We start from the raw sequence: 25,769 nt of genomic DNA on the forward strand, positions 1-25,769 counted from the left end.
GCACTTGGGAGGCAGAGGCAGGTGGATTTCTGAGTTCGAGGCCAGCCTGGTCTACAGAGTGAGTTCCAGGACAGCCAAGGCTATACAGAGAAACCCTGTCTTAAAAAACCAAAAAAAAAAAAAAAAAAAAAAAAAAAAGAAGCAGCACCTAGCATAGCATATGTTTTGAACTTCATAACTTATAGAATACTTTCAATTCATCACCTCACTTCCAAAACCCAAACAACTCCATAGAAATGATTATTCCACTTTCCATTATGAAAACAAAACTTAAGGCATGTGGACATACTGAATTGCCTATTACCAGGCAAATCAGTTGCAAACCTGAACCCTCAAGCAGCTGTGCTGCTCCCCCGACACACACACACACACACACACACATACACACACACACACACACACACACTGCTTCATACAACTACAAATCACCCTGTGCTTGCTTTCTTGTGATTGCCTTCCCTGACTGCTTTTCTGTTTCTTCTCTTTTGAAGTGTGTGTCTTAAGAAGAATTTTAGTGCTCCATCTATCCGGCTTTGGGCTTTTTCCACACAAGTAAAGCAAGGAGGGCAGAGTTCACTGGGTAAACATACGTGGCAAGCGACAGTGATTTATACTCAACTTGCAAACTTCTGATTACCGATCCGTCGCCTGCTATATAAACAGGTGTAAACTAACATTTCATCGGTTTACGCAGCATGGTAAATAATTTAATCTCAACTTAGCATGGTGCTTGCGAATGTAAATGTTTAAGACCAAACTGATGGTGACATTCTGATGCAATCATCCAGATTCCCAGCCAGAAAAATTGTGTCCACAAATGGCTCTCAAGTGCCTCTGCCCAGAGACAGGCATGTGGGGCGGAGACAGACAACCCAGAATCCCCTGTGCAAGCCCAGTTTTCCCAGCATAAAGCTTAGCTATGAGCTCAGAGAACTGGCTGTTACCTCTCCACCCTTAACTCTCCCATTCTAAAATGTTCTGTTCTTTCTCCTCCACCCTATATGTCAGTCATCTCTACCCCCTTAGCTCATCCCCAAGCACCGTGTCCTGCTTCAGCTCCCACCACTCTGATTGCTGTACAAAGTTTATGGAAGAAAAGCAGAAGGACAAGAATAACCATGGTGATGGCTAAAGGTGTCACATTCTGCTTAAAAGGAGCTCAAGTTCTGTTTTATTCATTCAAGAAGCTCCCTCATCAGCTCTTTCATTTCCCAGTTAGGGAAACTGAGGCTGAGAAAGAAACCTTTCACACACACACTACACTTATAATAAGCACCCTGGGGCTCAGCCGGGCACATCTCCATAAACCTCAGATTTGAATTATACTACTGAGATTGTGCTCGCATTCAGCTGAACTTGGATGGTCTAAGTACTCTATTCAAGAGGTTCATCATTTTAATGCCAAGGAAAATGACAATAAAATCGGTGTCCTCCCCAAACACTTATGTAAAACTATGGAATCTTTCATGAGAGGCAATGCATTTATAGGAACCGCCTGAACTCATGTCTGTCATGACCGGTAAGTCTGTCTGTGCAGATATAGAGAAGTTATACTGAAACACACACACACAATAAGCCATGGGTATCCCAGAAAGACATGATCTACAATTTGCCACAAGGGAGCAGGATCATGGTGCAAGGTAAGGAAACCATGGGACCAAATACATGAACACTCACTTCTTGCCTTGACTTCCTGAACTCTCCTTCACATAGTAGCCCAGTTTGCATTCATATCTGCAGATGGTGCCCACATCATGGTTGCCTTCCAGGCAATGTGGCAGGAGCAGATTGGCATTTGGAATAACTGGAGGAGCTTCACATTCCAACTTGCAGTAGACTTCAGGGAGAGACCAGAGTCCATCTTCAAGACATGTCAGCCATGGGTTCAGTCCTGACTCCAGGAAAGAGAATTACATGGTGCTCAGAACAGAGAGCTCATGACTACAGTACAAGGAACCCTAAACTATGCCTCTACTAGCTCTCTTTAAGTCCCATTATTCTTTGTTGAGTAGTGTCTCTAAAATCTCCCATCAAATGTGGATCCTGTATGTTCTTACTCTACAGCTCTCATTGAGGTCTCACATACCATAGAATCACATAAAGATTCCCTAGACTCAGTGGAAGAAGAGCTGCCAATCAAATCATTGCCTCCCCTCCTATCTATGAGTAGCAAATATATATATAACAATAATAGTTATGTAGGTGGCATTAAAGTAATCACAGTTCGTATTTTAATGGTGATTATATATGAGGCACTATTCTAAAAGTTCTGTGTGGGTGAACATGAATAAATCCCAAACAGTAAACAACCATATCAAATAGATTCCAGCTATCTCCTATAAGATAGATAAGGAAATGAAATTCACCTTTACTTACAAAAGCAGAGCCTGAGACTGGGATAGGTTGTTTGGATACAGAGTTCTGAACTTCAATATCATACCATATTATTTTCTGTAATTTGGTTTCTTCCTATATAAAATAGAGCTGTCGACATTAGGATCACTAACCTGCCGACGTACTACAGCACATCTCAGAGTAAGGCTAAGGAACCTGCATGTGCAACGACTCATTGGGTGATGCACTGAAGGCTAAGAAGTGTAGCAAAAGAGCAAGGTCTGGTGGTCAGTTAGAGCCTGCTCCAGCACCTCTCTATCTCAAGTACACACACAGCCAGGGATACATTGTGTAACTGTGTTCTCCTTATCTACAAACTGAAACAAAACACACCTAATGCAGAATGTCTCTGGGCATTAAAACTTAATAACATGAACCTCAGTTGTTAATATCACGACAATTGTGCTGATGGTTTTCATTCCAAGAATGTATATAGAAACAAAAAACAAAGACTAAGTCTCATTTATTGTTAATGACTCCCTAATCTAGGATATCTTTAGACATTTTCTGAAACAAAGAATGGTGATATCTGAGGGGATTTTGTATTGTCAGAAGAGATCAGAGAACAGCAAGTTCAAGTATATACGGGTGACAAAAAAGTTCAAAGATACTCCACCCCACCCCAAGAGTGAGGGATGATGGAAGCTCACATTCGGTTCCCAGGCTGGCCAGACAGTACCTTGGAGCTTGGCTGGTGGGACACATGAGATGGAACAGCGTTTCAGAAAGTCTGTACCCTCCAAGCAGGAGAAGTTTGCATAATTCACCAAGGATGAGTCTGGGACACCACAGTCAAGACGTTTGCAGTTCACATCCTTGTCCCAGCGGCCAGAGGAACAAATGACAAGAATCTCTTTCTAGAAACAGAATTTACTTATGTCAAAGTCACATATAATGCTATCAGAAATCACTTTCTAGCTTTGGAAGAGTCCTGGTGGTCATTTGTCCCTTTGTCCTTTCCTATGACTTACTGGTTCAGTCCAGCTTCAGGGGGATGCCGTTGGTAGGAACTTGTTTGTACTAGGAACTCTAGGGTACTGTTCTCCCAAGGCACATCTCAGGCTGTCCTTTCCTGGCTCTGAACCATCTAGTTTCAGTCTCTGACCTACCTGGTCTGGGCCCAGGATCGCAAACCCCCTACTGGTGCTTGAATATCCACTTTGGGACCTGGGGACAGACTGGAGAGGACAAGAGATAAGGGATCCCTGGGTTCCTATTCTTCCTGTCCTCTACTAAAGGGACTGCTGCTGACTGACTCATCCTATGACTATCTATCTTTTCTGCCCTGTTCTGTTTTTCCACCTCATAGGATCTTTGCTCCATGGAGTCAATCTTCCAGGCTCAAGGAGAGCAGACACCTATAACCCTGGGCTGCTGCACATCATTTGACACTTCCTTACATCCTGCCCAAACCTTTTTAAGAAGTCTGTTTATAAACTCTCAAATTACCTACTTTAGAGAAAGTTGACATGAACTCAACACTAGACTGTATTAGAGGGTGTTGATATCCTCTCTCAAAAGCCCAAGGTAAAAAAAAAATAAGTAAGAGATAACGCTACTAAAAATAATGACTTATGTCAAGAATGGTGAATGCTATCTAAGAGAGTTAATTCACACAAGATGCCACTATCCATGGGATATGAGGGTGAGTCTGGCCATGTTCCCAAACTTGTCATTTCAATTGATAGGCCTACAGCCCATTGCCATTATGTAAACAAGAAGACATGCATGGAGTGCCCAGAAAGACCTGGTCCTGCACTAAACATGATGCCTTCCAGGAGCTAAACATCTATGAGAGAAGATCACTGAAACAATGGATTAAAACAAACAAACAAAAAACAAAAGGAAAAGGCAAGAAAGGAAATAGGGAGTTGGCAGTACTAACAACATATTTTAGTCTAATCTAAAATAATCTTTACAATCTTCTACAATGATTAGAGATTAGAGAGACTTCAACATAAAGAATACAAATTAGGAATAAGAGAAGTCAAAAACATTCTGGAAGAAAGCAATGACCCTGGAAAAGACAAATCCTATGGTATAGTATTGTGTGAGAATGAAGGGCAGCACCCAAGGATGCTCCAAGAGGACCTGCCACCCTCAGGCAAAAGGAACTCGACACAGGCACTGGTCTTGAAAGATCATGACTTTTGAGCAGCTCAGGGGAAGTGGAAGAAGGCAACTGGTCAGGTATGAAATGAACAGGCACTTAGTGACTGGGAAAGTCATGGCTTATTGGGGGAAAAAAACAAGTATCTGGCAGTGGGGCTAAAGATCAAAGATGAACAAAAGAGTTTCTGTGGTAAAACTACAGGCAGCCCATCAGGAGACCACACTTACACCCAGCAAAGGGTCCAATGACTGCTGAAGCACCTTTCACCTCTGACGCTACATGTTGGCTCAGTGCTTTCCTCTGCTTCCCAGTGTGTCTCTGTTGCCAGCCAGAGGGATTCAAGTCAAAGCCACACACATTTTTCTATTTAGCTTCAGTTCTCATGTCAACAGAAAGCAAATATCCCCACTGTCTTGTGATCATGAGGCAGGATTGTACAATTTCCTGCATGGGGCCACCATCGGGTGACAGTGACTGGTCAGCTGGAGGGCGCCATTGTTTCCTCCACTAGGAGTTTGGCAAATGTGAGCCCTGATCTTTCTTCTAATCAGGTTCCTGTCATACTTAGCACAGTTGGGAGGCCTGGTTCAAACTGCAGCAAACCACTAATCATTTAAAGTCTATCTCTAAACTTCATGCCTTTTTGGAAACTTCATGACGTTTTGGGATATTGCCCATATTTTTTTTTATTGTCCAACTTTAAAGCATGACAAATATAGCCTTTCTCCTCTGATCTTCTTAACCTACTATACACATGTATTTAGTCCCTAACTTGTAGAATTATTTCTATTTTGTTTTCAGCATGAAGTACCTTTGCCTGAGTTAAAACCAGGTGATAGAAAATCTTTCTAGATGAACAACTTGCTGCCCCAATCTTCATTAAAACTGTTTTTGACTAGGTGTTTTCATAAAACACAACCATATTTTTAAATTCTGACTGTATCTGGGCAAATGAAATTCTTCCACTGGGTTCACAAACTGCTAAGAAATCAATGGGCACAAAACTGAAACATTTCCAGGTCTCAGGCCATTAATGTCTGACTAGCAATGGTGTGCCTGTTCTCCTTCCATGATCACAAATATTTCTGGCTCTTTCCTCAAGCACAGTCGCAGTTTACCTAGCATGTACTTCCACTGTCTCATAATGTGAGCCTGCTTTCCAATGGTTTGTTTGTGCTCAAAACTCCCCCATTGAATGTTTAAGCTTTCTCAAGGGAAGTTGGGGAACCAAGCCTTTATTTAGGGATATATATCTTGTTCTTAATAAAATAATCTTACTAAAGAGGGCACCAATGCTCATCTTTGAAGCATTTTAAATAATATTTGTCAACCATTGTCATAACTCAAGTTCAATATTTCTCTTTGGAATATGTACAAATGTAAAAACAATTTAAAGGAATAGTTTTATTTTGTTTGTTCTTACTATTATACACCTCAAAGATAATGGAGACAAATACTTTTCCTAGCTCTGGCTCTTGAACTTTGTTCTTCACTAGTATATTTTACCACCCTGAGCCAACTCTAAATCCTGAAAATGGTGCAGTTGAAACTCGGAATGGGATATGTAAAAATGGAGAAAACTTATTACCATGATACAACCCCTACCTCGGTTATGAATGTAATGTTTTGGAGTACGATTTGGTCATATTTCTCCAACAATATTAAAAGGGGATCAGGGGAGCACAAGGGTTACAATCAACCTCAGATAAGTGACAGTAATCTATCTTGCTGTGAATTAAGAGCAAGTCTATTTTGAGACATTAACATCAGTGAAGAAAAGGCAAGTTGAGGGACCATTGAATAAGAACTCATATCTACTGCCCATACAGTGAGCAAACTAACACCTAAGAGAGTCAGAGTTTTGCATGGTTGGACACCTTGGATTTCTGTACTTCCCTCTTATTACTTTCATAGAGATCACAGGTTTTCATTTTCAAAGGTTTAAGAACACCCAGTCTAGCCAGAGAGAAGAGGATAGATAGATTCCTGCCTCAGGAAATCCTTCCTTCTGGTCATCTGCTTCCAACTTACCTGCATGTTCCTGAGGTACTGCCCACTGCTGGTCTGAAGGACATACCCTCTTTGACAAGTGATAGCACACTCCATGTAACCTGGGCTACTGGAGGTACAATTCACCATGTCTGTATGATCAAGTAGCAATGGCACACATCTTCCCTGTTCTCCACAAGGTTGTTGAGCACAGCTGAGGATGGCAGAAACAGAAGCATCTTAGGAAAAGGTGAAATAGTAGCAATATATATCTTTGAACAATGATTTGCAGAAAGATTTTATTTATAGCCTAAATGGAATTCATCACTTTGTTCTATGTCACTGAGAACTATGAAGCATGATAATATTAAACTATGACAGCTAACTTTCTGTGGCCTTCCAGGAAAGTCAATGATAATGAGATGAGGTAAAAAAATTAGTTCTTGGTATTTTAGACAGTCTTTGAAATAAATAGACCAAGGAATGATGCTTGAAACATTAAACAACAATATTTCTAGGTTCCAAGCAATTGGAATAGACCCAGGACTAATAGAACCAGGAGATCCCTGATTTCATCAGGCACTGGCCTTTTAGATAACTGATCACAAGGAAGTCCTAGGTGCCTATATGAAGAGGTTGAGTATCAGAGATCACAGTCTTGTTAATATGAAACATTCCAATTACTGGTACATATCACTGAAGAGTAACACAAGCTAAGGAAATCTGACATTATGAATTGAATCCCCATCATATGCTTGACATCATGCCAGGGACTTCCAGAGATATCTCCTTAGTAGAGAATTACTTCTTAGACCAGTAGGGTCATTCATAAGTAGCCTGAGAGATATACAGACTCTCCAAGATTCAAGGAGATTCAGCCTGGACTATAACAGCAGGAGCAAGGCTACAAAGAACAAGGCAAGAAGAGTGTAGCTCCACTGCAGTGGAAACACAGAGTTTAACTAAAGCATTAGCACCAGACTTCAGTCCGGGCTCCACCATTTAGCACTTGCACCACATAGACTGAGTTATTTACACGCTAATGTTTCAGATCCTTTCCTGGGGGAGAAGATTTATAGGGGACACACCTTGCAAGACTGAGACTCTTCCCAGGTTAGCCCCTTTGCTCTTGCTGACAAAGGTCCAACCCCCATCTCAGTATCTTCTTCCTATTAGGCTCCTTTTCTTTTATTTCTCTCACTTCCACACTTTGCTTGAGTTTGACAAGATTTCTAAAAGGCCTTTCTTCTCCAAGAATTAACCTTTCCACACTTACTGTCTTCCTTCAAATCTCTTAGTATAAATATAAAAAATAACTTCCTTCTAATAATCATTTTACTTGATCTTATTATATATACATTTTCTTGTACTTAAATTACTTAATTAGTTTACTCATCCAATTACCCACAAGGCAATTATCATCTGACTGTGTCCTTAATCTCACAGTGGGAGTATGAACTTCTCAAAGAGAAATATTTCTTCTTGTCCAATTTTAAATCACCATATACTTGGCTGTACTAGATACAATAAAAGCTTGCTTAATTAAATTTATTACTATTTTATATAGCAAAGCTAATACATGTTATTAAAACGGAAAATGTGTAAAATCACATGAAAGATAATTATGCAACAATAATTCAACCACTCTGCCCCAATCATTCATTCACTACTAAACACAAAGTGTTACAGACCCGGAGACCTTACCATAACTGATACCATGTTAGAGGAACCACCTGACCAGCATATAGATTCCAATATCTTCCAAAAGAACAAAGACCTAATCCATCAAAGACCTAATTTATAGTTCCAGGATCCAGGAAAGTCCCTAGATGTACTAACATTACTTTTTGGCTTCTGTAGTTTTGCTTCTCACTAAATGTTCTTGCTAACAAAGAGTGTCAACATGGTATGGTTTTGTGCATAAAAGTGAGACAATGGTAAGGCTCAGCATTGCAGAATTTGGGAAAATTCTTCATGCAGTGATATAGGCTTTCTATTTGGCTTCAGAAATATCCATTTGTGTTCTGCAGTGGAATTATCTCACAACCAAGGGACATGTTCTTTGCATGACATTGGACTAGCACTGGTGGTATAACAAAGACTGTGCCCTATAGGAACTCACTCTAGTGAGAAAGACTAATAACATATTTTCTTACCCTTGTTATCCTTGCCAGTGATGATAATCACTAGAGAATATAGCTATCAGTCATCATCAATGCTATACTAAACTTGCCCTTGGTTTGTATTAGTTGTCAATGACTTTATCAGACAATTGGACAACAGTATAAGAAAGTAGAAAATAAAATGTCATCAAATATGTACCTAGATCCTACGATAATTGAGTGATGGTTTTAAAAGCAGTAGCCCCTTAAGAGGTATATTTGATCTGACTGTGATAAATGGCTATCTCTGATGCATGAGTTTAAACACTATTCTCGTGATTTTCTCATTTCTTCTGTGCATGCCTGAGAGGTAGAGGATGAAAGAAGTAAAGATGCATGATGTGAAGGGATCTTTTTTCTGTCTTATATCATAGCTATTCCCTATGATGATATCATATCCATGCAACCCAATGAAAGAAGGAAAAAATATAAGCCGAGGAAAGGAAGATTGTTAATGACTAACCATGAATGCCCAAATTCCAGTGCTGACCAGAGGGTATGCAATATAAGGAAGGAGGCTGTCTCTGAGTGATACCCGACATTTGGATAAGGGAGTCAAAACATCACTGTCTTTGGGCTGAGATCAGAATACTTTCTTCACAATGCCAAAGAACTATAAATCCATAAGTTCTATATGTTATTCATCATCAAACCACTGCATCTCCTTTATCATTTTGAGCAGGAAGGGATAAAAAGGGGTCATTAACTCTCTGGTTCATGTCAAATGATTCCCAAGGACCATGTATGAAAGGACACATGCTATTTATGGTGGTTTTATCTGATGAATCAACAGCATGATGAAAAGCAAGCACGTGCTGAGACAAGATGAAGAGTGAGCAATGCACAGGACCCTACTTCCATCAGTATGGCTAGAACCACATTGGTTCCTGCTATTACCAGCATCTATACAGCATCAGGAGTGTATCAGGAGTATGTCCAGCAATGGCAGCAGAGAAGAACTCATGACAAGAATTGCACAAAAGGAAAAAATTGTTATGATGTAAGACCATGACCAGAGACAAACTGATTGACAGAGAGAGAGGGGGGGGGGGGGAGAGAGAGAGAGAGAGAGAGAGAGAGAGAGAGAGAGAGAGAGAGAGACAGAGAGAGAGACAGAGAGAGAGAGAGACAGAGACAAAGTCACAGAGACACAGACAGAGACACAGACCTAGAGAACAAAAACCAAACCTGTTTATGAAGTGAGAAATGGTTTTTGTGGCAGCTGCTGCAAATTCTTTCACTAGCTTATATTTCCATTTACTTCCTTTTAAAGGAATTTGTTTTATGAGGACGGTGTTTGTCAGGTCGTTAGCTTCTGATGGCATCTGGTACCAATTGTGGACTTCTCTCCTTGCACCCCAATCCCAAACCCTCTTTGATGTTTCTCTTCCACTACAAACACTGCCTCCTGAGCAAGTTTGTTGTGTTTGATATTATCCACCTTGTTACTCTCGCCCCTCTCCCAGTGCGACACAGTCCCTGCAGCAGGAAGACCACATTAATAACACAAATAGTTCCTCTTAGACATTCTCAAAAGCTCTCTTCTGTTAATCTCTGGAGAAGGTTGATGAAGATGGCAAAAGGGATGCTTTGCAATGTAGTGAGTGGGAGGGGAAGAGAAGCTATTTATCTTGGTTTGACATACAAGGAAATTAAAGCTGTTTGGAGACTGGCTACAGGCCACACTTGGAATCAGAGGAAAATCCTCATCTCCCACTAGGCCTAGGGATGAGGCTGATTTCCTGCTGTTTTCTGCCCAAGTCAGGAAAGAGCAGCATTGGCTGCATGAACCAAAGAGTTCCTTACCAGAGAGAGATGCATAGAATAGTAATTAGTTCATTCGAGGATTGAACAATTTTCTTTCAAATGGTGGCAAATCGAGGAGGCAGTGTTTGTCTAGGAGCTGATGGTGAAACATCCTAAGTGTGGTCTCTTTGGCAATGTCTTTCTCTCCCACCTCCTTTGTCTCCATCTCATCACAATGTCTTTTCAGGCAGGGATCTGATGAGATCAGTCAAAGGAGACTCTCAGAGTTTTAAGTCAAAAGGATTACATTTTTCATGTTGAATTTCAAGTCACTGTGTCCTTAGGAATCACAGCAGGGACACTGCCACCTACCCATCATTCTGGCTTTATTATCTTGTCTCTCCATTTCATGAAAAGTCTCTATCCTTTTTCTTTTGCTTCTCATTCCCGAACTCATTATGTCAAAGGGACTTAAATTGAAGCACTGAAGTCAGGAATTCCTGTTAACAAACCAGTTCAACTCCAGGCTATCCTATTCCTTTATGGAATTAACTCCAAAGCCCTCCACACTCATTCCTAACAATCTCCTACTCTATGGTTTCTCCTCAGGTGATTGGATATGTACAAATGATGTCCAGAGATGAGAAATCCCTGCTACCATGATTCCATTAAAGATTGGTCCTATAATTTGAGGTAGACTCTCAATTATAGCTGCATCACAGACTCATTTAAATACCTTTTAAAGCATGTATAATTTTAGCCATTATCACTAAAGGGATTTTTACCTACTCGTGGCATGATGCAAGAATTTGTAATACTTTTAAGTTTCAAACAGTTATTGTTTTGATTTCTGAGCCCGGGTCTCACTTTGTTACCCACACTGGACTTGACTTAAAGCCCTTAGGATTCTCCTGCCCCTTTATTTCCATGCTGGGATTACAAGCATGTGCCACCAGGAGCAGTTTGTTTCATAGATTTTTATTGCTCACTAGGAGTGAATCCTGTCCCACTAAAAGTCTGAATATGTACAGCCTGGAAGAAATATCAATACACTCTAGAGTTCGAGACTATATAGAAACAAAACTGACCTCCAAAAGAGAAATTGATTCCACTGCGGAATCACTCTATTTTGCTGTATTAAACCCAAATTATCACAGAGAAGCCACAGGGTAGGCCAAAAGCATAAAGTATTCCCCAGCTCTGACAAAAATTTAAATACATTTGAAGAGGGAAAATAAATCATATGTTACTCATGAATTCATGGCTCCTTCAGAGACCATTTTATCATTACACTGATTTGACCTTCAGGAATGAATAAGATGTGCAAGGGCTAACTAAATGTCCTGGGCTTTATAGCCAGAACACAAGGAACTGGAGCAGCGTGAATGCCTGGGGCAGCGGGGATAGTGAGGGAGGTCATGCTTTCCCCTGCACTGTGAACTATGAATAACACTTGGTATGCCTGGATTGGTTCCATTCTGACCAACAGATTTCAAGAAATCTGTGCTGAAAGGAATCAACCTCTGTGAGACAGCTTTAGAAAGAAGCTCTTCCAGGAGTGAGCGACACACAAGTTGAGGTTGAGACCAGAGGACAGACAGTATTCTCTGCAGGTAGTGTAGCCAGACCACTGACAAGCCTGCCGTGAGCTTTCCCCCAAAGGATACCAAAGCAGATACCTCTTGGTAATATTTCCATTCTTAAGGACATTGCAGGGATGTGTTAGTTTCCAGGCTGGGTTGACATTGTGAAAACCAGATAGTTTCTGATAAATGGGGACCTTGTGGCTGTTCTACCTACCCTATAGTTGGCAAAGAATATTGGCCTGATGTCCTATGAAAGTTCTGCCTCACCTTGGAAGAGTCGATGAGAATCAGTTCAGAAACCCTGGTTCCCTCATATTGGGTTAAGGACAGTTTATGTGCTAACTGTGAGAAGACATATACTAACTACTATAGAAGAACTAGGTTTTGCTAAAGCTGAAATAAATAGATTTGAAAGTTCTACCCAAAGTTCTTACTGTAGAGACGGAGAAACCACACTCCAAAGAAATAAGGTCATATTCCACAACTTTCTTGAGACCTAGTATCATAATAGAACAAAGACTCATTTAATTAATATTTGTCCAAATTCAAAATCAGGACAGTTTAGTTCGTGAATTTTCCTAAAGTCAATATCCTACTCTTACTCGGGCATCCAGAAGGGTGAGACCACAATGCTTCTCATTTCCTAGAATCAATATTAGGAGAAACTGTCTGGCATCTGTATCACACTCTTGAAGAATAAGCCTCGAGTGGTAGAGAAAGCAGTAGACCTTGTGATCGGGCTCTGGGCTTGGTTTGCCCTGCTGACATCTGTGACCTTGGATAAGTCTCCTAACCATTCTGGCTTTCTGTCTACAAATTTGTAAAATAACAGGGTTGAAATAGGTTCTACCAAAGGCCCTGCCAGCTTTAGCATGGTATTTAATTTCACAGATGAGGTGATGGTGGTATTGGGGTGGGAGTGGAGAAAACTCTGGAACAGACAGGATGTGGTAGGGAATGCAAGAAAGAGTTTGTCATAATCTTTCCTGCCCAGAAGAAATCTTGTGCTTCAGCTCCACTCTTTAAGTTCTTTTGTTAAATAAGTAATTGCAATGGCTTTATCCAAGAATTGTTGCTATGGACTAAACGGCAATCCCAGTGCGCTCCCTAGAGGGGCTCATTTAAAGTTAAACAGTAAAAGATGATCAGATGTCCCCTACTCTGCTTTATTGATTCTTATTGAAACAAGAGGGTGTGGGCTAAGAAGGAATATATGTATGGGATTTGACAGCAAGTAGGAGTAGAGTACACAGAAAGAATTGGTAGAGTCAAAGCCTTCTTTAGTCTTCCCACTACCATCTGCAAAACCAAATAGACAGTACATGTGTGTCCAACCTGTGTCCTACTCACCTCTGGCTTTATTTCTTTTCAAGGATAGGAATCAGATTAAAGGCAGAATACATTTCTAACAACAAACTACTAACAGCAAACTACTTCTGCTGCTTTGATGCGTTTTATGACAGGATCTGGAAAGGGGAAACTGATTCAAATTCTTGGCCCCTGAAGAGTCTCATTTGACAGAAATCTTGCCAGTATTTCTAATTATTCCCTCATATGACAGAAAAATGACTAATTTCTGAGCCCAGTAGACTTCTCCAATTCCTGAATTCTGAGAAAGTGAAGTTTGTCTGTGGTCCTGTGTTAAAGTCTCTACATTCACTTCGGCTCTCCATCTTAGTCCGCTAGTCCTGCCAGACCAAGTCATTGCTTCCTAGAATGTGACCTATTTGTAAGATTAGAAGTAGACTCTGGTGGCCTCAGCACTTGGTAATGCATTTTATTCACTTCTAATTCTGGGCACAGATTTTACCATGTCTGGCCGTAGCACCAGAAGTCCCATCCAAATGCCCCTGTCCTTCTAAAAAGAAACAGATTTGCATCAAACAGTCAAAAGTGCTCCCTTTCAAAAGCCCTGTCTTACCAAGTTCCAAAATCTATGATTTTTATATAGATTATAAAATATGTAGAATACCAAAGAAAGAATCAAAATAATCTAATTTCTGACTAACATGCAGAGAGTGATTCCCAGCACCTACCCAGAGAAGTAGAATCACCCATCTAAAATAGCCACAGGATTTCAAACTAAGTCCCTTAACAATTTCCAAAGGCTGCAACTCTCTCTACATGGGGCATTTCCTAATGAAGAATGATTTACTGTGGTTCTGCAAGTGATTACTTTGTTGATGCCTTCTCTGCCCACAATTTGCCCTAGGATAGCAATTAAACTATTAACCCAAGAGTGACAGTCATTATGCACAGGCTGAGCCTTGGGAATTGTGACACATGTGAAGCTAAGTGAAGGACAGTTACTGACCGTGTCACTACTAGACAGGAAGCTACAAAGCAAGAAGACACAAGCAGCTTAGCTTGGCTGTATAAGCTATGGCAAATGGAGGCCTACTGTCTTGAATGACTCATCAATTCACAAGAAGCAGGACACAAAACACATGCTGAGCCCTTGAGGACTCTTGTTTGCTCACTTCCACACTTTCTATAGATTCAATAACAGAAACTTCCTATGTAATCCCAGAACTTGCTACTCCTTTATTGACATCATGTTTGTCCTATTAATTTCTGTGGATATTTTTTTCTCCTTAGAGCTATAAACTCAGCATGAGTAACAACTCACTTGCTTGTAGAAAAAAAGACAGAATGGGGTGTCCTGAAATCATATAGTGAAGCTAGATGATGCCATGAAAGTCTACACAATGCACTTGCTGCCATTTCAACATTCAGACTTCCTATACCTCTATGGCTATGCTTAGTAAAATCCACACAGGGTCAGAGGATCATTCCAACCAGAGGTTATGCACAAATGTGTCAACATTGTCTGTCTAGTTGGCAGGCTGGAAAGTCTACAGAACTCTGGAAATACAGCCTTGTGTTTATTCTCTACACTTTCTCCACAGCTGCCATGAAAATAGACCATACTAACAACACTAGTGCTGAGTCAAGTGCTCTGGCACTGGCGACATTTTCAGTTCATTGTCTTTGATCTTTCAGCATAATGTACAAATGCCTACACTAAATGATGTTTCAGCAGAGTTCTGATTTTGCATTGCAAAGGTACATAGGAAAGTGTACATTGTATAAAACATGCTTATTTCTGATAGAGAGCTATTTTCCATTTTAAAGAGACCTTTGTGGATCTTCAACACATCATGAAAATAATTTTTAATGGCAGACTCTCAGACAGGACTATAACACGCTTCAGACAGTGGTTCAGAGGCAATGCTTTGAAATCAGGCTATTAATGGTGTTCGACTCCAGCCTTCCATCTCTCTTTCCTACGAGATATGTGTTAATTAGATCCTAGCTTTCCATTGAAAGTTGTCACCTAAATTATACTTATAACAGGCCCCACTAAGAATAACCTCCTATATAGTTTTAACTTTAATTTTAATAAAAGCTATTCAAAAGTACTCTTATCTACATGCTAAAAAGCTCCCAAATTAGAACCATGAACATGATCTTTTACTTTTTTTTCTACAGTTCCATTAGAAAAGACTCATTAGAAATAGCTCGCTGTGGCTCCCAGTGCAGACTGTTGTCCACGGAGCTATTTCTCATTGTCCAGGGGACTCAGAATCTTCTCTAGTGGGTTCTCATCCTTCCCTCTCATTTTATGGGCAGATCATTCTGGGAAAAGAGAGTTGGGAAAGAAATCTCGGGAACAATTGAGTGGATATAATTCTTTCCTTGCTCAAAAGAAACTGGGCAGAAACAAAAACAAATTCAATGTTAATTTGCTAAACTGCTTTGGGGAAGAAGATAATCAAATGAGTAGAAATGTAATACATATTTCATTTCTATAGTGCGTTTCCCAGCAGTAAAGGAGATCATTTCCCATCACCCTGGAGCACAAAAAGGAAAGCCTCTGCTGAAACAAAAAGATGAGGAGCCAAGGAATAAGCAAACAATTTAGCTTCATCCCCCAAGCAATGGGCAAAAAAGGGAGCCCTCTACTCCACGCAGCTATCAACTGGGAGAGAATCTGCAATTTTTGCACAGATGAGCAGAGAAGTGATGAGAAGTGAAGCATTGAGATGTGATCTAGGCCGAAAAGAAAGAGCAAAGGCTGGCATTTCCAATCTCAGCTTCCAATAATTCAAAGACTCATCAAGGAACTTAGAGAGAGTAGCATCGAGTGTTCCAAGGAGCAAGGAAGCATGAAGCAGAATGACAAATGAAAGGGATAGGATGATCCTGGTAAGACCAAAATCTGATTAGAGCAGGAACAAAATGTGAAGGTACCGAACTCAGCTTTGGCTGCCCAGCTGGATTAGGACTCTGATGCCCTCTGACTCAGTCCTTGTTCTACCAGTAGCCTACTACATAGCCAAGAAGAACTATTTCTACACCCAAGTCCCTACATCACCTAAGTAGAAAACACAGCCACTTCCTCTAAAAACTCTCTGTAGATCATTGCTAGAAAAAAAGGTCTTTGGAAAAACTACTCTCCTTTCTTTTGTGTCTTTTTATTTCCTACCCCAAATCCCACGTGTGTGGTGAATTCTCCATGAAAAAGCGACAGCACATGGATAATGTGACTGATATTACTGTGATCAGTGGGTCTACCTTGTGTGTCCTATCACAGAGATGCCACTGAGAAGAAAAGGATCTGAGGAGGGTGGGCAACTGAACCCACGGCAGTGGTAACTGTGCTTTTCCAGAGTTCATAAAGTAGAACTCTACGTTATCTGATGGTAGGTGGCTGTTACTTTATCTCCTTGATTATTTATTTTACAGATACTATCTCAAAGAATAACAACCCAAAGGTACAGGACTACATAAAGGTAATAAATGAGGCTCCATGTAGTATACATGTACATAAACTATTAGGCTTCAAGTTGGTTCCCAAAGGCAAAAAAGGCAAATCAAATGCATATTATTCCCTCATTAGTCTTTTCTTTAAAATTATATGATTCTCAAGAAACTGTAGAATGTTTATTCCAAAATGGGTTTTGCATATTGCAGAAGAGGGCATAGAAAGGATTTAACAGATTGGTAGGTCTACCAAATGTGGTAGATAAGCAAACAGCGTCTTCTGGATATGGCAGGACAGCTACACACATGGACTCATAGCCATTGTGATAGCACACACAAGGGATATACAGGCAAGCCTAATACAGACCAAATCGTAGCATAGAGAGGGGAGCTGATCACAAGACCCACCACTCATCAAGTAACTATTGTCAATTGTTAGCTGCTGGGAGAGGGAAAGATAGGTTTCTCTAAGAGTATAATCTCCAGCAAGCTGTCCACACTCCAGCAAGAAGAACACGTTGTACATATCTAAATATGTGTAGGCAGCACAAATTGGTCTTGGTGGGGTTTAAAACAAAAGGACAAAAGCTGGGGAAGGGGCAGTGATTCTAGAAAGGGTTGAAGGTGGTGGGGAGTTAATAGGATCAAAATACATATGAAATTCCCCCAAAAAACAATAAAATATCTTTTGAAAACTCTGATTCTCTTTGTTACATTAGCATGCTTAGGAAAACATGGCAGGGTTATGAACTATGTATATGTATATGAGCTTTTTCATGATAAATATTCAATATTTGGGTATTTGACATTAATTGATATATACAACACAAACATAATAATAGTTTTAATGTAGAAAATAAATTCACAGTATAAAAATTGTGATCTTGAGACAGAATCACCCAAGCATATAATATGTATATTATTTCTTTGAATTAAATGGCCTATGTTTAAGCCCAATTTGCTTTAATTAAAAAAAATACTGGTTTATAGTAAAAAAAAAAATGAGAGAAACAAAATAGAGAGGTATTAGTTTTTCCAGCAATGCTTACTGCTGATTAAAAGCTAATACATATGTTGATATGCTTGGCTATATGATCCAGAAATTTCTCACCTTTGTAATGACACAAAAGAGTTAAAGACTTACCTAAAGGCCATACAAAAGCATGTAATGGGCATTTATAACAGCTTCCTTCATAATTGCCAAAAGCTGGAAGCGAATAAGATATCCTCCAACAGGTGAACGGAAAAACAAACTTAGGACGGATATGTACCTAAACAACAGACTATTATTACCCAGCAGGCAGACAAAATGAGCCACTGAGATATGGGAAGACATGGAGGAGGCTTAAACGTGTAAACAAAAGAAGCCAACGAAAAGAGACCACAAACAACAATCCAGAAAAGAAAGGCAAATTAATGTTGGAAATAAAAGATCAGTTACCAGTGTGTGAGAGAGATGGTCACAGGCAGGATGCTGAAAAGATAGAGAATATTTAGAAAATAAAAATGTTCTCTGTGACACTGTGGCTGTGAATTTGTGTGACAACTTTGTTTAGACCCATGGAAGAATGAAACCTTGAAAGATGACCTGGGGAGATGGCTGGGTGGGTAGGGACACTTGCTGAGCAAATAGGAGGACCTGAACTCAGATCTTACATCCAAGTACTGGTAATCACAGGGCTGGGCAGGGCAGAGACCTGAAGATAACAGGGGTTTGCTGACCACTGAGCTGGCTCCAGATTCAATAAGAGATCCTGGATTAAAGTGTAGAGGACATCCAATGTGTTTCTCTGGCTTTCAGGCACACCCACAGGCATTTGTAACTGCCCACATACATTCACATATTCTACACACGGAGACACCATACTCATATACATAGATCCACACACACATACACAAGGACACATAATCAATTAATTGAAATTTTAAAAAGAATAAAATAGTATAAACTACAGCATCTGGAGGATGGTCTGTGGCAATGTGAGGTCATCAGTTGTAACAAATGGACTGTTTTAATGATAGATGTGGAGAATGGGGAATATTATGCCTTGGGGTGGGGCTAGAGACATACTCGAAATCTTTGTACATGCCTTTCAACTTAGTTATGAATCAAAACTAATACAAAATAATATCCTTTAATATTAGCAATGCTGTTCTGGAAGGCATAATTATTTAAACAGTTAAATCATTTTAAAAATTAGTTTTATAGTTCAATGCACATGACATTAACCTTTTCTGAAAGATTTCTTTGCATAAATGTGAAACATTCTCATTTATCATCATGAAAAGCATCAAAACAGAGATATCATTTAAACGATAACCAAAACTATTTTTATGTTTGGATTTTTACATAACTTCATTATTTTGGGGAAAAACAAAAAGCAAAGCAAATGCCTGGTATCACTGATTCAATTTCATTCTGATGAATACATTAACACTCCCATTCAAGCCACGTAGAAAGTGGCTCTGAAGCAGGTAAAGAGATACAGAGAAATGAGCTTGTAAATACATTCTGGACAGGGGCCATTTATACACTAGACCAGCTATTGTCAGACAGTGGAAAGAACATACAGTGAGTGGGACGCTTAGACAGGCCACCTACCTATCAACAACTAGGAAATTTGTGAGGCAAGGACTTCCTTTTCAAGCCACTCCTCTTCTAAAAATGCTTGTTTTTCTTTTTTTCTTCCAGCATGTTAACTCCTCATACAGCCCTTTGGCCTAGACAGTCCAATAGGCTGAAACCACATGGCTGTCACATGGGACTGTCAGGATGTTCTATACCTACATACTTATAATTTTAACATCTATGAGAACATCTGCTTATCCCAGGTTAACACCATAGTAGGCAGTGCTTCTGCTTTCTGCATCTATGCTCTTGTGGAGGCCTCTTAGCATGAGTATTGTTGTAACTAGTGATTTTCTTCTAACCATCTAACACAGTGGTTTCCAACCTGTGGTTCATGACCCCTTTGGAATTTGAATGACTCTTTCACAGTGGTCACATATCAGATATCCTGCATATCAGACATTTACATTATGAATCATAACAGTAGCACAGTTACAGTTATGAAGTACTGATTAAATAATTTTATAGTTGGGGTCATCACAAAATGAAGAAACATATTAAAGGGTCACAGGATTAGGAAGATTGAGAACCATTGGTCTAACAAAATGCTACTTCGGTTATTATGACAGTATGGTTGTGAAGTCTTTCCTCCCTCCCCCTTTCTGTCTCTGTCTCTGCCTCTCTCTCTCTCTTTCTGTATGTGTGTACATGTGTGTATTGGCTGAACATGAATATTCATATGTGCACTGCTGCCTGTATGCATGGGCAGGTAAGAGAGAACTTTCATTGCTATCCTCTATCACTCTTGGCCCATTGCCTAAAGACAGATATTTCCATAGAACCAAAAGCTTGCCATTTTGTCTATGTTGATTGTCCAAGAAGCTCTAAAAATGTACCTTCAGTGTTTCTACCCACAATGTTGAGGTTTGCAGGCATGTGGATCCACACCTGACTTTTTACATGGTGCTGGGGATTCAAAAGCATGCTCTCAAAATCACAAAATAAACTCTCTTACACACTGAACCATCCCCCACACTCCTTCAGGTCTTCTTACTGACACACTGTTTCACTGGATTTAAAGAAACAGATGCCTAGTATGAGCTTCCCCTTGTGGTGCCACATATGACAAAGAAGTAGAAGGAGCTTCCATGCAACAGCCAGAAGCACAGAGAGGTCCCCATCAGAGTGTGTTCTACAATCAACTACCAACTATGTGAAATATTGCTTTCTCCTGTTAAGTCTTCTGATAAGAATGTACTTTTGGCTGATAGCTCATTATAGCTGCAGAGAAGAATTATCTAGGCATGGTCTAGACATTTAACTGAGAGAAACTGTGAGGTTTAAAATGCACTAGTACTAACTGCCATGTTTGTAGCAATACCGATAGACAGCAATAGGAAATATACACATATGTAAACGAGGCTTTTGAAGTTACACCATCTTTTCCTGGATTTCCTGTACTTTTTATAACAGAGAATTTTTTCTCAGATTTTCTCTTTTTTTTAAGAAGTCAAATTCTTTTTGTTTGGGCTAGAATGCTATAGTGTCTGGGTCAAAGGTTCTCATTTCCAGGGGCTAGAGTGATGGCTCAGCAGTTATGAGCACTGGCTGCTCTTCCAGAAGAAGTACCCACATGGCAGCTCAGAGTTGTCTGTAACTCCACTTCCAGAGGATCTGGCCCCTTGCACAGGCAGAGCACCATGCACATAATAATAAATAAATCTTTAAAAAACAATAACAACAAAAACCCTTTCAATTCCCAGTAATCTCCAATTCCCTGGATTTGCCGATAAAATTTCCCTGGTCTGGACTTCATACTTACTAAACTTCCCCCAAAGCCCAAAGTATCTTTATACCTTCCTCTTTTGTGGCCTAATCTGTCAAACATTTCCACCTACCTTCATTGCATTAAGCTATCATTGACATTACACCATTTCCTCAGAATAACATGACCAGTTATATTAATGCATCTAAACTGTAGGTCCTCTTTGATAATTGTAAGGCCCGTGGAATTTCCATTATGCTAATTCCAACACACTTCAAAGGAGGGTACCAGTTTTCTTGAGAATTACGTGAAGGAACTGGTCATTCTTTTCAGTAAATCCTTTCTTACTAGAAATGAATTACATGGATCCTAGTTTCAGCTTTACTTATTTGAAATAAGGGGTCTTTGTATAACATATACTTTAGTTTTTTAATGATTTCTGGCACATTGTGACATCTAAAATATTTTGGAAGATGAATATTCTATCTCTTTATATACCCACACATGTGTATAAATGTTGTTTGGTTTTTCAATCATAATAAGCCCATAGAAATGACACGCAATCTAGATATTTTAATTATAAGCCATATGCCTAGATTGGGCAGATCTAGGACTATACTAACTTATTCCCCTGTTATAAACCCCCTTATTACTTGCTGTTTCTCCTGATGGTTCTGGTCCATGGTGACTTCCTCCTACTCTGCCTTCTTCTTCTCCCTTTATCTCCTTTCTTACCTGCCATCTGCTCTCAAGCCTCCAGTCCCACCTTTGCCCTCCACTGCTCAATTGCAGGCTCTAGCCTTTTATCAACCAGTTAAAATGGCAAGAAGGTTCAGATAGTATCACTTGTGTATGTGATGGTCTGCTCATCAGGGGCAATCATGTCTTGAGGAACCAGTATTAGCATTAGAATACAAGCAGCATCAGGCCAACCCACTACATACATATTCATATCTACCGGAATGTATACACACACATGCAAGCCCACTACAGAAAGGAATTCAATGTACAGATTGATCGGCATAACGTTTTTTAGAAAGTTCCTTGAAATGAAACCATAGTTATCCTTTTTATTCTGTGTATGGCAATAGACATACACACATAGAAGCAGTCATTGTGTGAGTCCTAAACTATCACACAAAACAATACTCCATTTTATAAAATAATAATAAGGATAAAAACATAAATATCTGTCTATCCTTCACTTATCTGTCTATCATTAATATGCTGGGAAGATAAGAAATAGAATAACTCAAACTGCACATGCATATCTGTTTGAAAAAAATAAATGCCTCATTCAATTTTACAAGATCATGATAAGTGATAGGATGAGGGACATCTCACTGCCCACTATCATTTTTGTCAGACTGTATTATTTGTTTTTCATCTCACTCAGAATGTGTACTTTAAATACCAAACAAGTTAATAAAGTTTTAGTCCCTTTATATTTGCCTTGAAAGTACATTGAAGCCATCAAAAGACTGAAACATCCATTTCTACATAGCCCAAGCTATTTGGAAGTTGCATTGAAAATGGTCATCAAATTAAAGTCAGGAAGTTAAAAGAAATTTTATGTAATATGAAAGGTAGATAGATGTTATTTGTGGTGCTTTGCCAACTAGTACTGTGTCACTGCTCACTTGATAGCCCTGTCTTCTTGTCATTGCCTTACTTTGTAATAGCAGACCTGGACAGACTGTGAATATTCTCTTTTGCTAGTAAGCATACCATGGTGTTTTCTTCAATAGAGAGCACAAAAATATAGTGCAGGATGAATGGACTTTCCTCTTCCCTACTATTTAAGATCCTCTCTCTAATGCCAGTGTACTCACTGGGGAGCAATGTGTGGGACAGTGCACAGTGCTCAGGACCTTATACTCTGTACACCTCAGCTAGATACCCTATAACATTCTATGGACCCCAGTGTGTGCACCCCATCAAGACTTGTCATTTTCTGACCTTTCAGAATTTCAAAAGAATCACGATGGTATCTTTCCAACAAGTCTTAGTAAGTCTTCAGCTTCACTTTGGTAACAAGCTACCCTCTTCAACACTCATATGCTATGTAGGGGAGTTTCTGATGGTCAGATCCATCCTGTAGAATTTTAGCCAGCCTGTTTAAATCCATTGTGGGTACTGTCTTCTGCCATGAAATCCAAATCCCATTTGAATGGAGACATTTCCTATACTTGTTCCTTCCTTGGCTATTCTGTCTACAGTCATAAGACAATGATTGTTTCATTTATTCAGAGTTTTCTTTATCCCCCAGGAGTTAGTAACTATGTTAAACTCCCTGTTTTAATTACTGCATCCTGACTGGACCCTAACTGACACAGAACGGTACTAGTAATGACACTAGAAGACAGATTGACAAAGATTCAATTTAGTGATTGATTCAGTCGTTCCCCAAGGCTCCGATACCATGCTGAGTACCTTGTTAGTGGGAATACATTGTAGTGGTCTGAATGATAACATCCCACATAGTTTCTTACTTTTGAACACTTGATCCACTGTTGGTGACAGTGCTTGGCAAGATTAAGGAGGTGTGGCCTTGTTGGAGGGCATATGCCACTGGAGGTGGGCTTTGAGGGTTTAAAGACTCATGCTACTGTAGTTTATTTTCTTATTTCATGCTTATGGATCAAGATGTGAGCTCCCAGGACCCTATTCTTGTTGCCATGACTGGTCCTAACTGCCATGCTTCCAAAACATCATCATAGACCTTTATCCCTCTGGAACCATAAGCCAAAATAAACCACTTCTTTCTTAACTCGTCTTGCCCATGGTGTTTTATCACAGCAACCCACAAGGAACTAATGCATACTCCATGGCATTAGACGGTATCATAATAAACCAAGCCTTCACTGTGATAAAATGCCAACCTAAACAAGTGTTTTGGGAACATAAGTTGATGCTGTTTGTAGGAATCCTAGGCAATTGTGACTAGGCATGTCACAACAACCAAAGAAAAGAGGGCACACTAAACTCAAAAGAAGCCCCTTCTTTGTGGGCTCAGAAAACATGGTGCTAACTGGCAAAGGTTAACTATTAACAAAATCCAGACGTGGCTTTACAATTCAAGCAATGAAAGTAGATATATCCAAAAGAATGAAGAGATTTGGTAACCACCACACCTTCAAAGAGGAGAATGAGAAAGCATAAAGATAGAGAAAGAGGGGGCAGCTTCCATGCATGATGTTCTAACCTGGTGCCATCATGTCCTCCTAAAAACTCTATATTCCTTTCAGTTACATGACAAGATTCTATTAAGCATTGTCTCAAATTCCTATGGAAATATCAACAGTACAGGAAAATGTAAACATCTGATTCATATCACAAAGCAAAACTAGAATCATCAGGGCCTTCCTCTTGGTTAAAGAATGAAGAATTAAATTTGGAACCATCATTGCCAGAGCATATACTTCTTGGTGGCAGTGGTTGTTGTTTTTGTTGTTGTTGCTTTTAGGGTAGGTCTGGATAAGAACTATACTAAAGGAAAGAACAGATATTTCTTCTTTCTTTTGTGTTTTCCTCCTTACTGAAAGAGGTGAAGAGAGCTTAGGATACAGCTGAGTGGCAGACACTTGCTTAGCATGATCTAAGCACTGTTTCAATTTCAATTCCAAGTTCTAAAATATATATACATATGAAACCAGAAAAGATTAAAACAGTTAAACAAGTCACCCTTTCTTTCTTACCAGCCCTACTTTAAAGACCAGATACATGATCACTACTTTCTATTGATCAGAGAGCTGTTCTCTACCCATCATCCTTATCAACACTATCCTCAACTCAGCTCAAAACATCAGGTAGGCAAAAGAATAAGACTAAGAGGATGATTTGAGCCATTGGCTTGAAGCCTTTGCATGTTGAGGGTGAATGGTCTAAAGGCGAAAATTCTATAGCACCCTAAAGGCCACTAGAGGCTTAAAGTTTAGAAGATGATTTTTCAGAATAGAACTTGGCATGCTTTGACATGGTACTACTAGTATCTTTGTAAACAATGCAATGAAGCAATGGGCCCTGGGCTTATTGGCAGCGGAGATAAAGAAAGGTTGAAAATGAAAGAGAGACAAATATTTATCAAACAAATGCAAACAAAATGAAAACAGGAATGGAAATTTTAATTCCAGACAAAGTAGAATTCAAAGCCAAACACAGAAGAAGCAAAAGGATTGGCAGGAGGTAGGAGCTTAACAAAGAACAAACGCTCAGAATAAGCCACACACCTAATTATGAAACATCAAATTAGAGAGTGCTAATGCTGCTGGAAAGTCAGGGATAAACAGAAAGAAGAACTGTTGTCTGGAAGTCTTATACTAACTTCTCACCCAATGTAGGACAAGCAGATCGAGAAACTTAGGCAAGTTGAAAAGACTTTAAATGTTGTCATCAATATCAACTCATGTCCTGGGAAATGGGATGGTATGTTTTATCTCCAGATATTCAACATTGGAGAACCTGTGGATATGTCATCAATCATGATCAAAGGGATTGCAGTCAATTTTTCTACTGTATCCATGTTTCTGGAAGAACAAATGCCTTGCTGAAGGAGAAGTAGCATGTTCAACAGCAATTCCTGTCTATTGATAAATTCATTTAATTTTCACCTTGTGAATTTCCAAAGTCCAGATCTTTAACATTTTAAACTATTTGCATAGACAGCATATTAATTCCA

General features: G+C 39.6%; 1 protein-coding gene across 1 annotated transcript in view; it reads right to left on the reverse strand.

The window, feature by feature from the left end:
* The window catches only part of Pappa2 (pappalysin 2), a 230,674-nt gene that overhangs the window by 66,388 nt on the left and 138,517 nt on the right, over positions 1-25,769 (reverse strand). The window contains exons 14-16 of the mRNA XM_028760041.1: positions 6,539-6,710; positions 3,074-3,251; positions 1,678-1,891 (exon numbers count right to left, since the gene is read on the reverse strand). Of these exons, the coding sequence (XP_028615874.1) occupies positions 1,678-1,891; positions 3,074-3,251; positions 6,539-6,710 (564 nt within the window). The remainder of the gene's footprint in view (positions 1-1,677; positions 1,892-3,073; positions 3,252-6,538; positions 6,711-25,769) is intronic.

The sequence above is a fragment of the Grammomys surdaster genome, unplaced genomic scaffold, assembly GCF_004785775.1.
Source record: "Grammomys surdaster isolate TR1022 unplaced genomic scaffold, NIH_TR_1.0 130, whole genome shotgun sequence".
NCBI lineage: Eukaryota > Metazoa > Chordata > Mammalia > Rodentia > Muridae > Grammomys > Grammomys surdaster.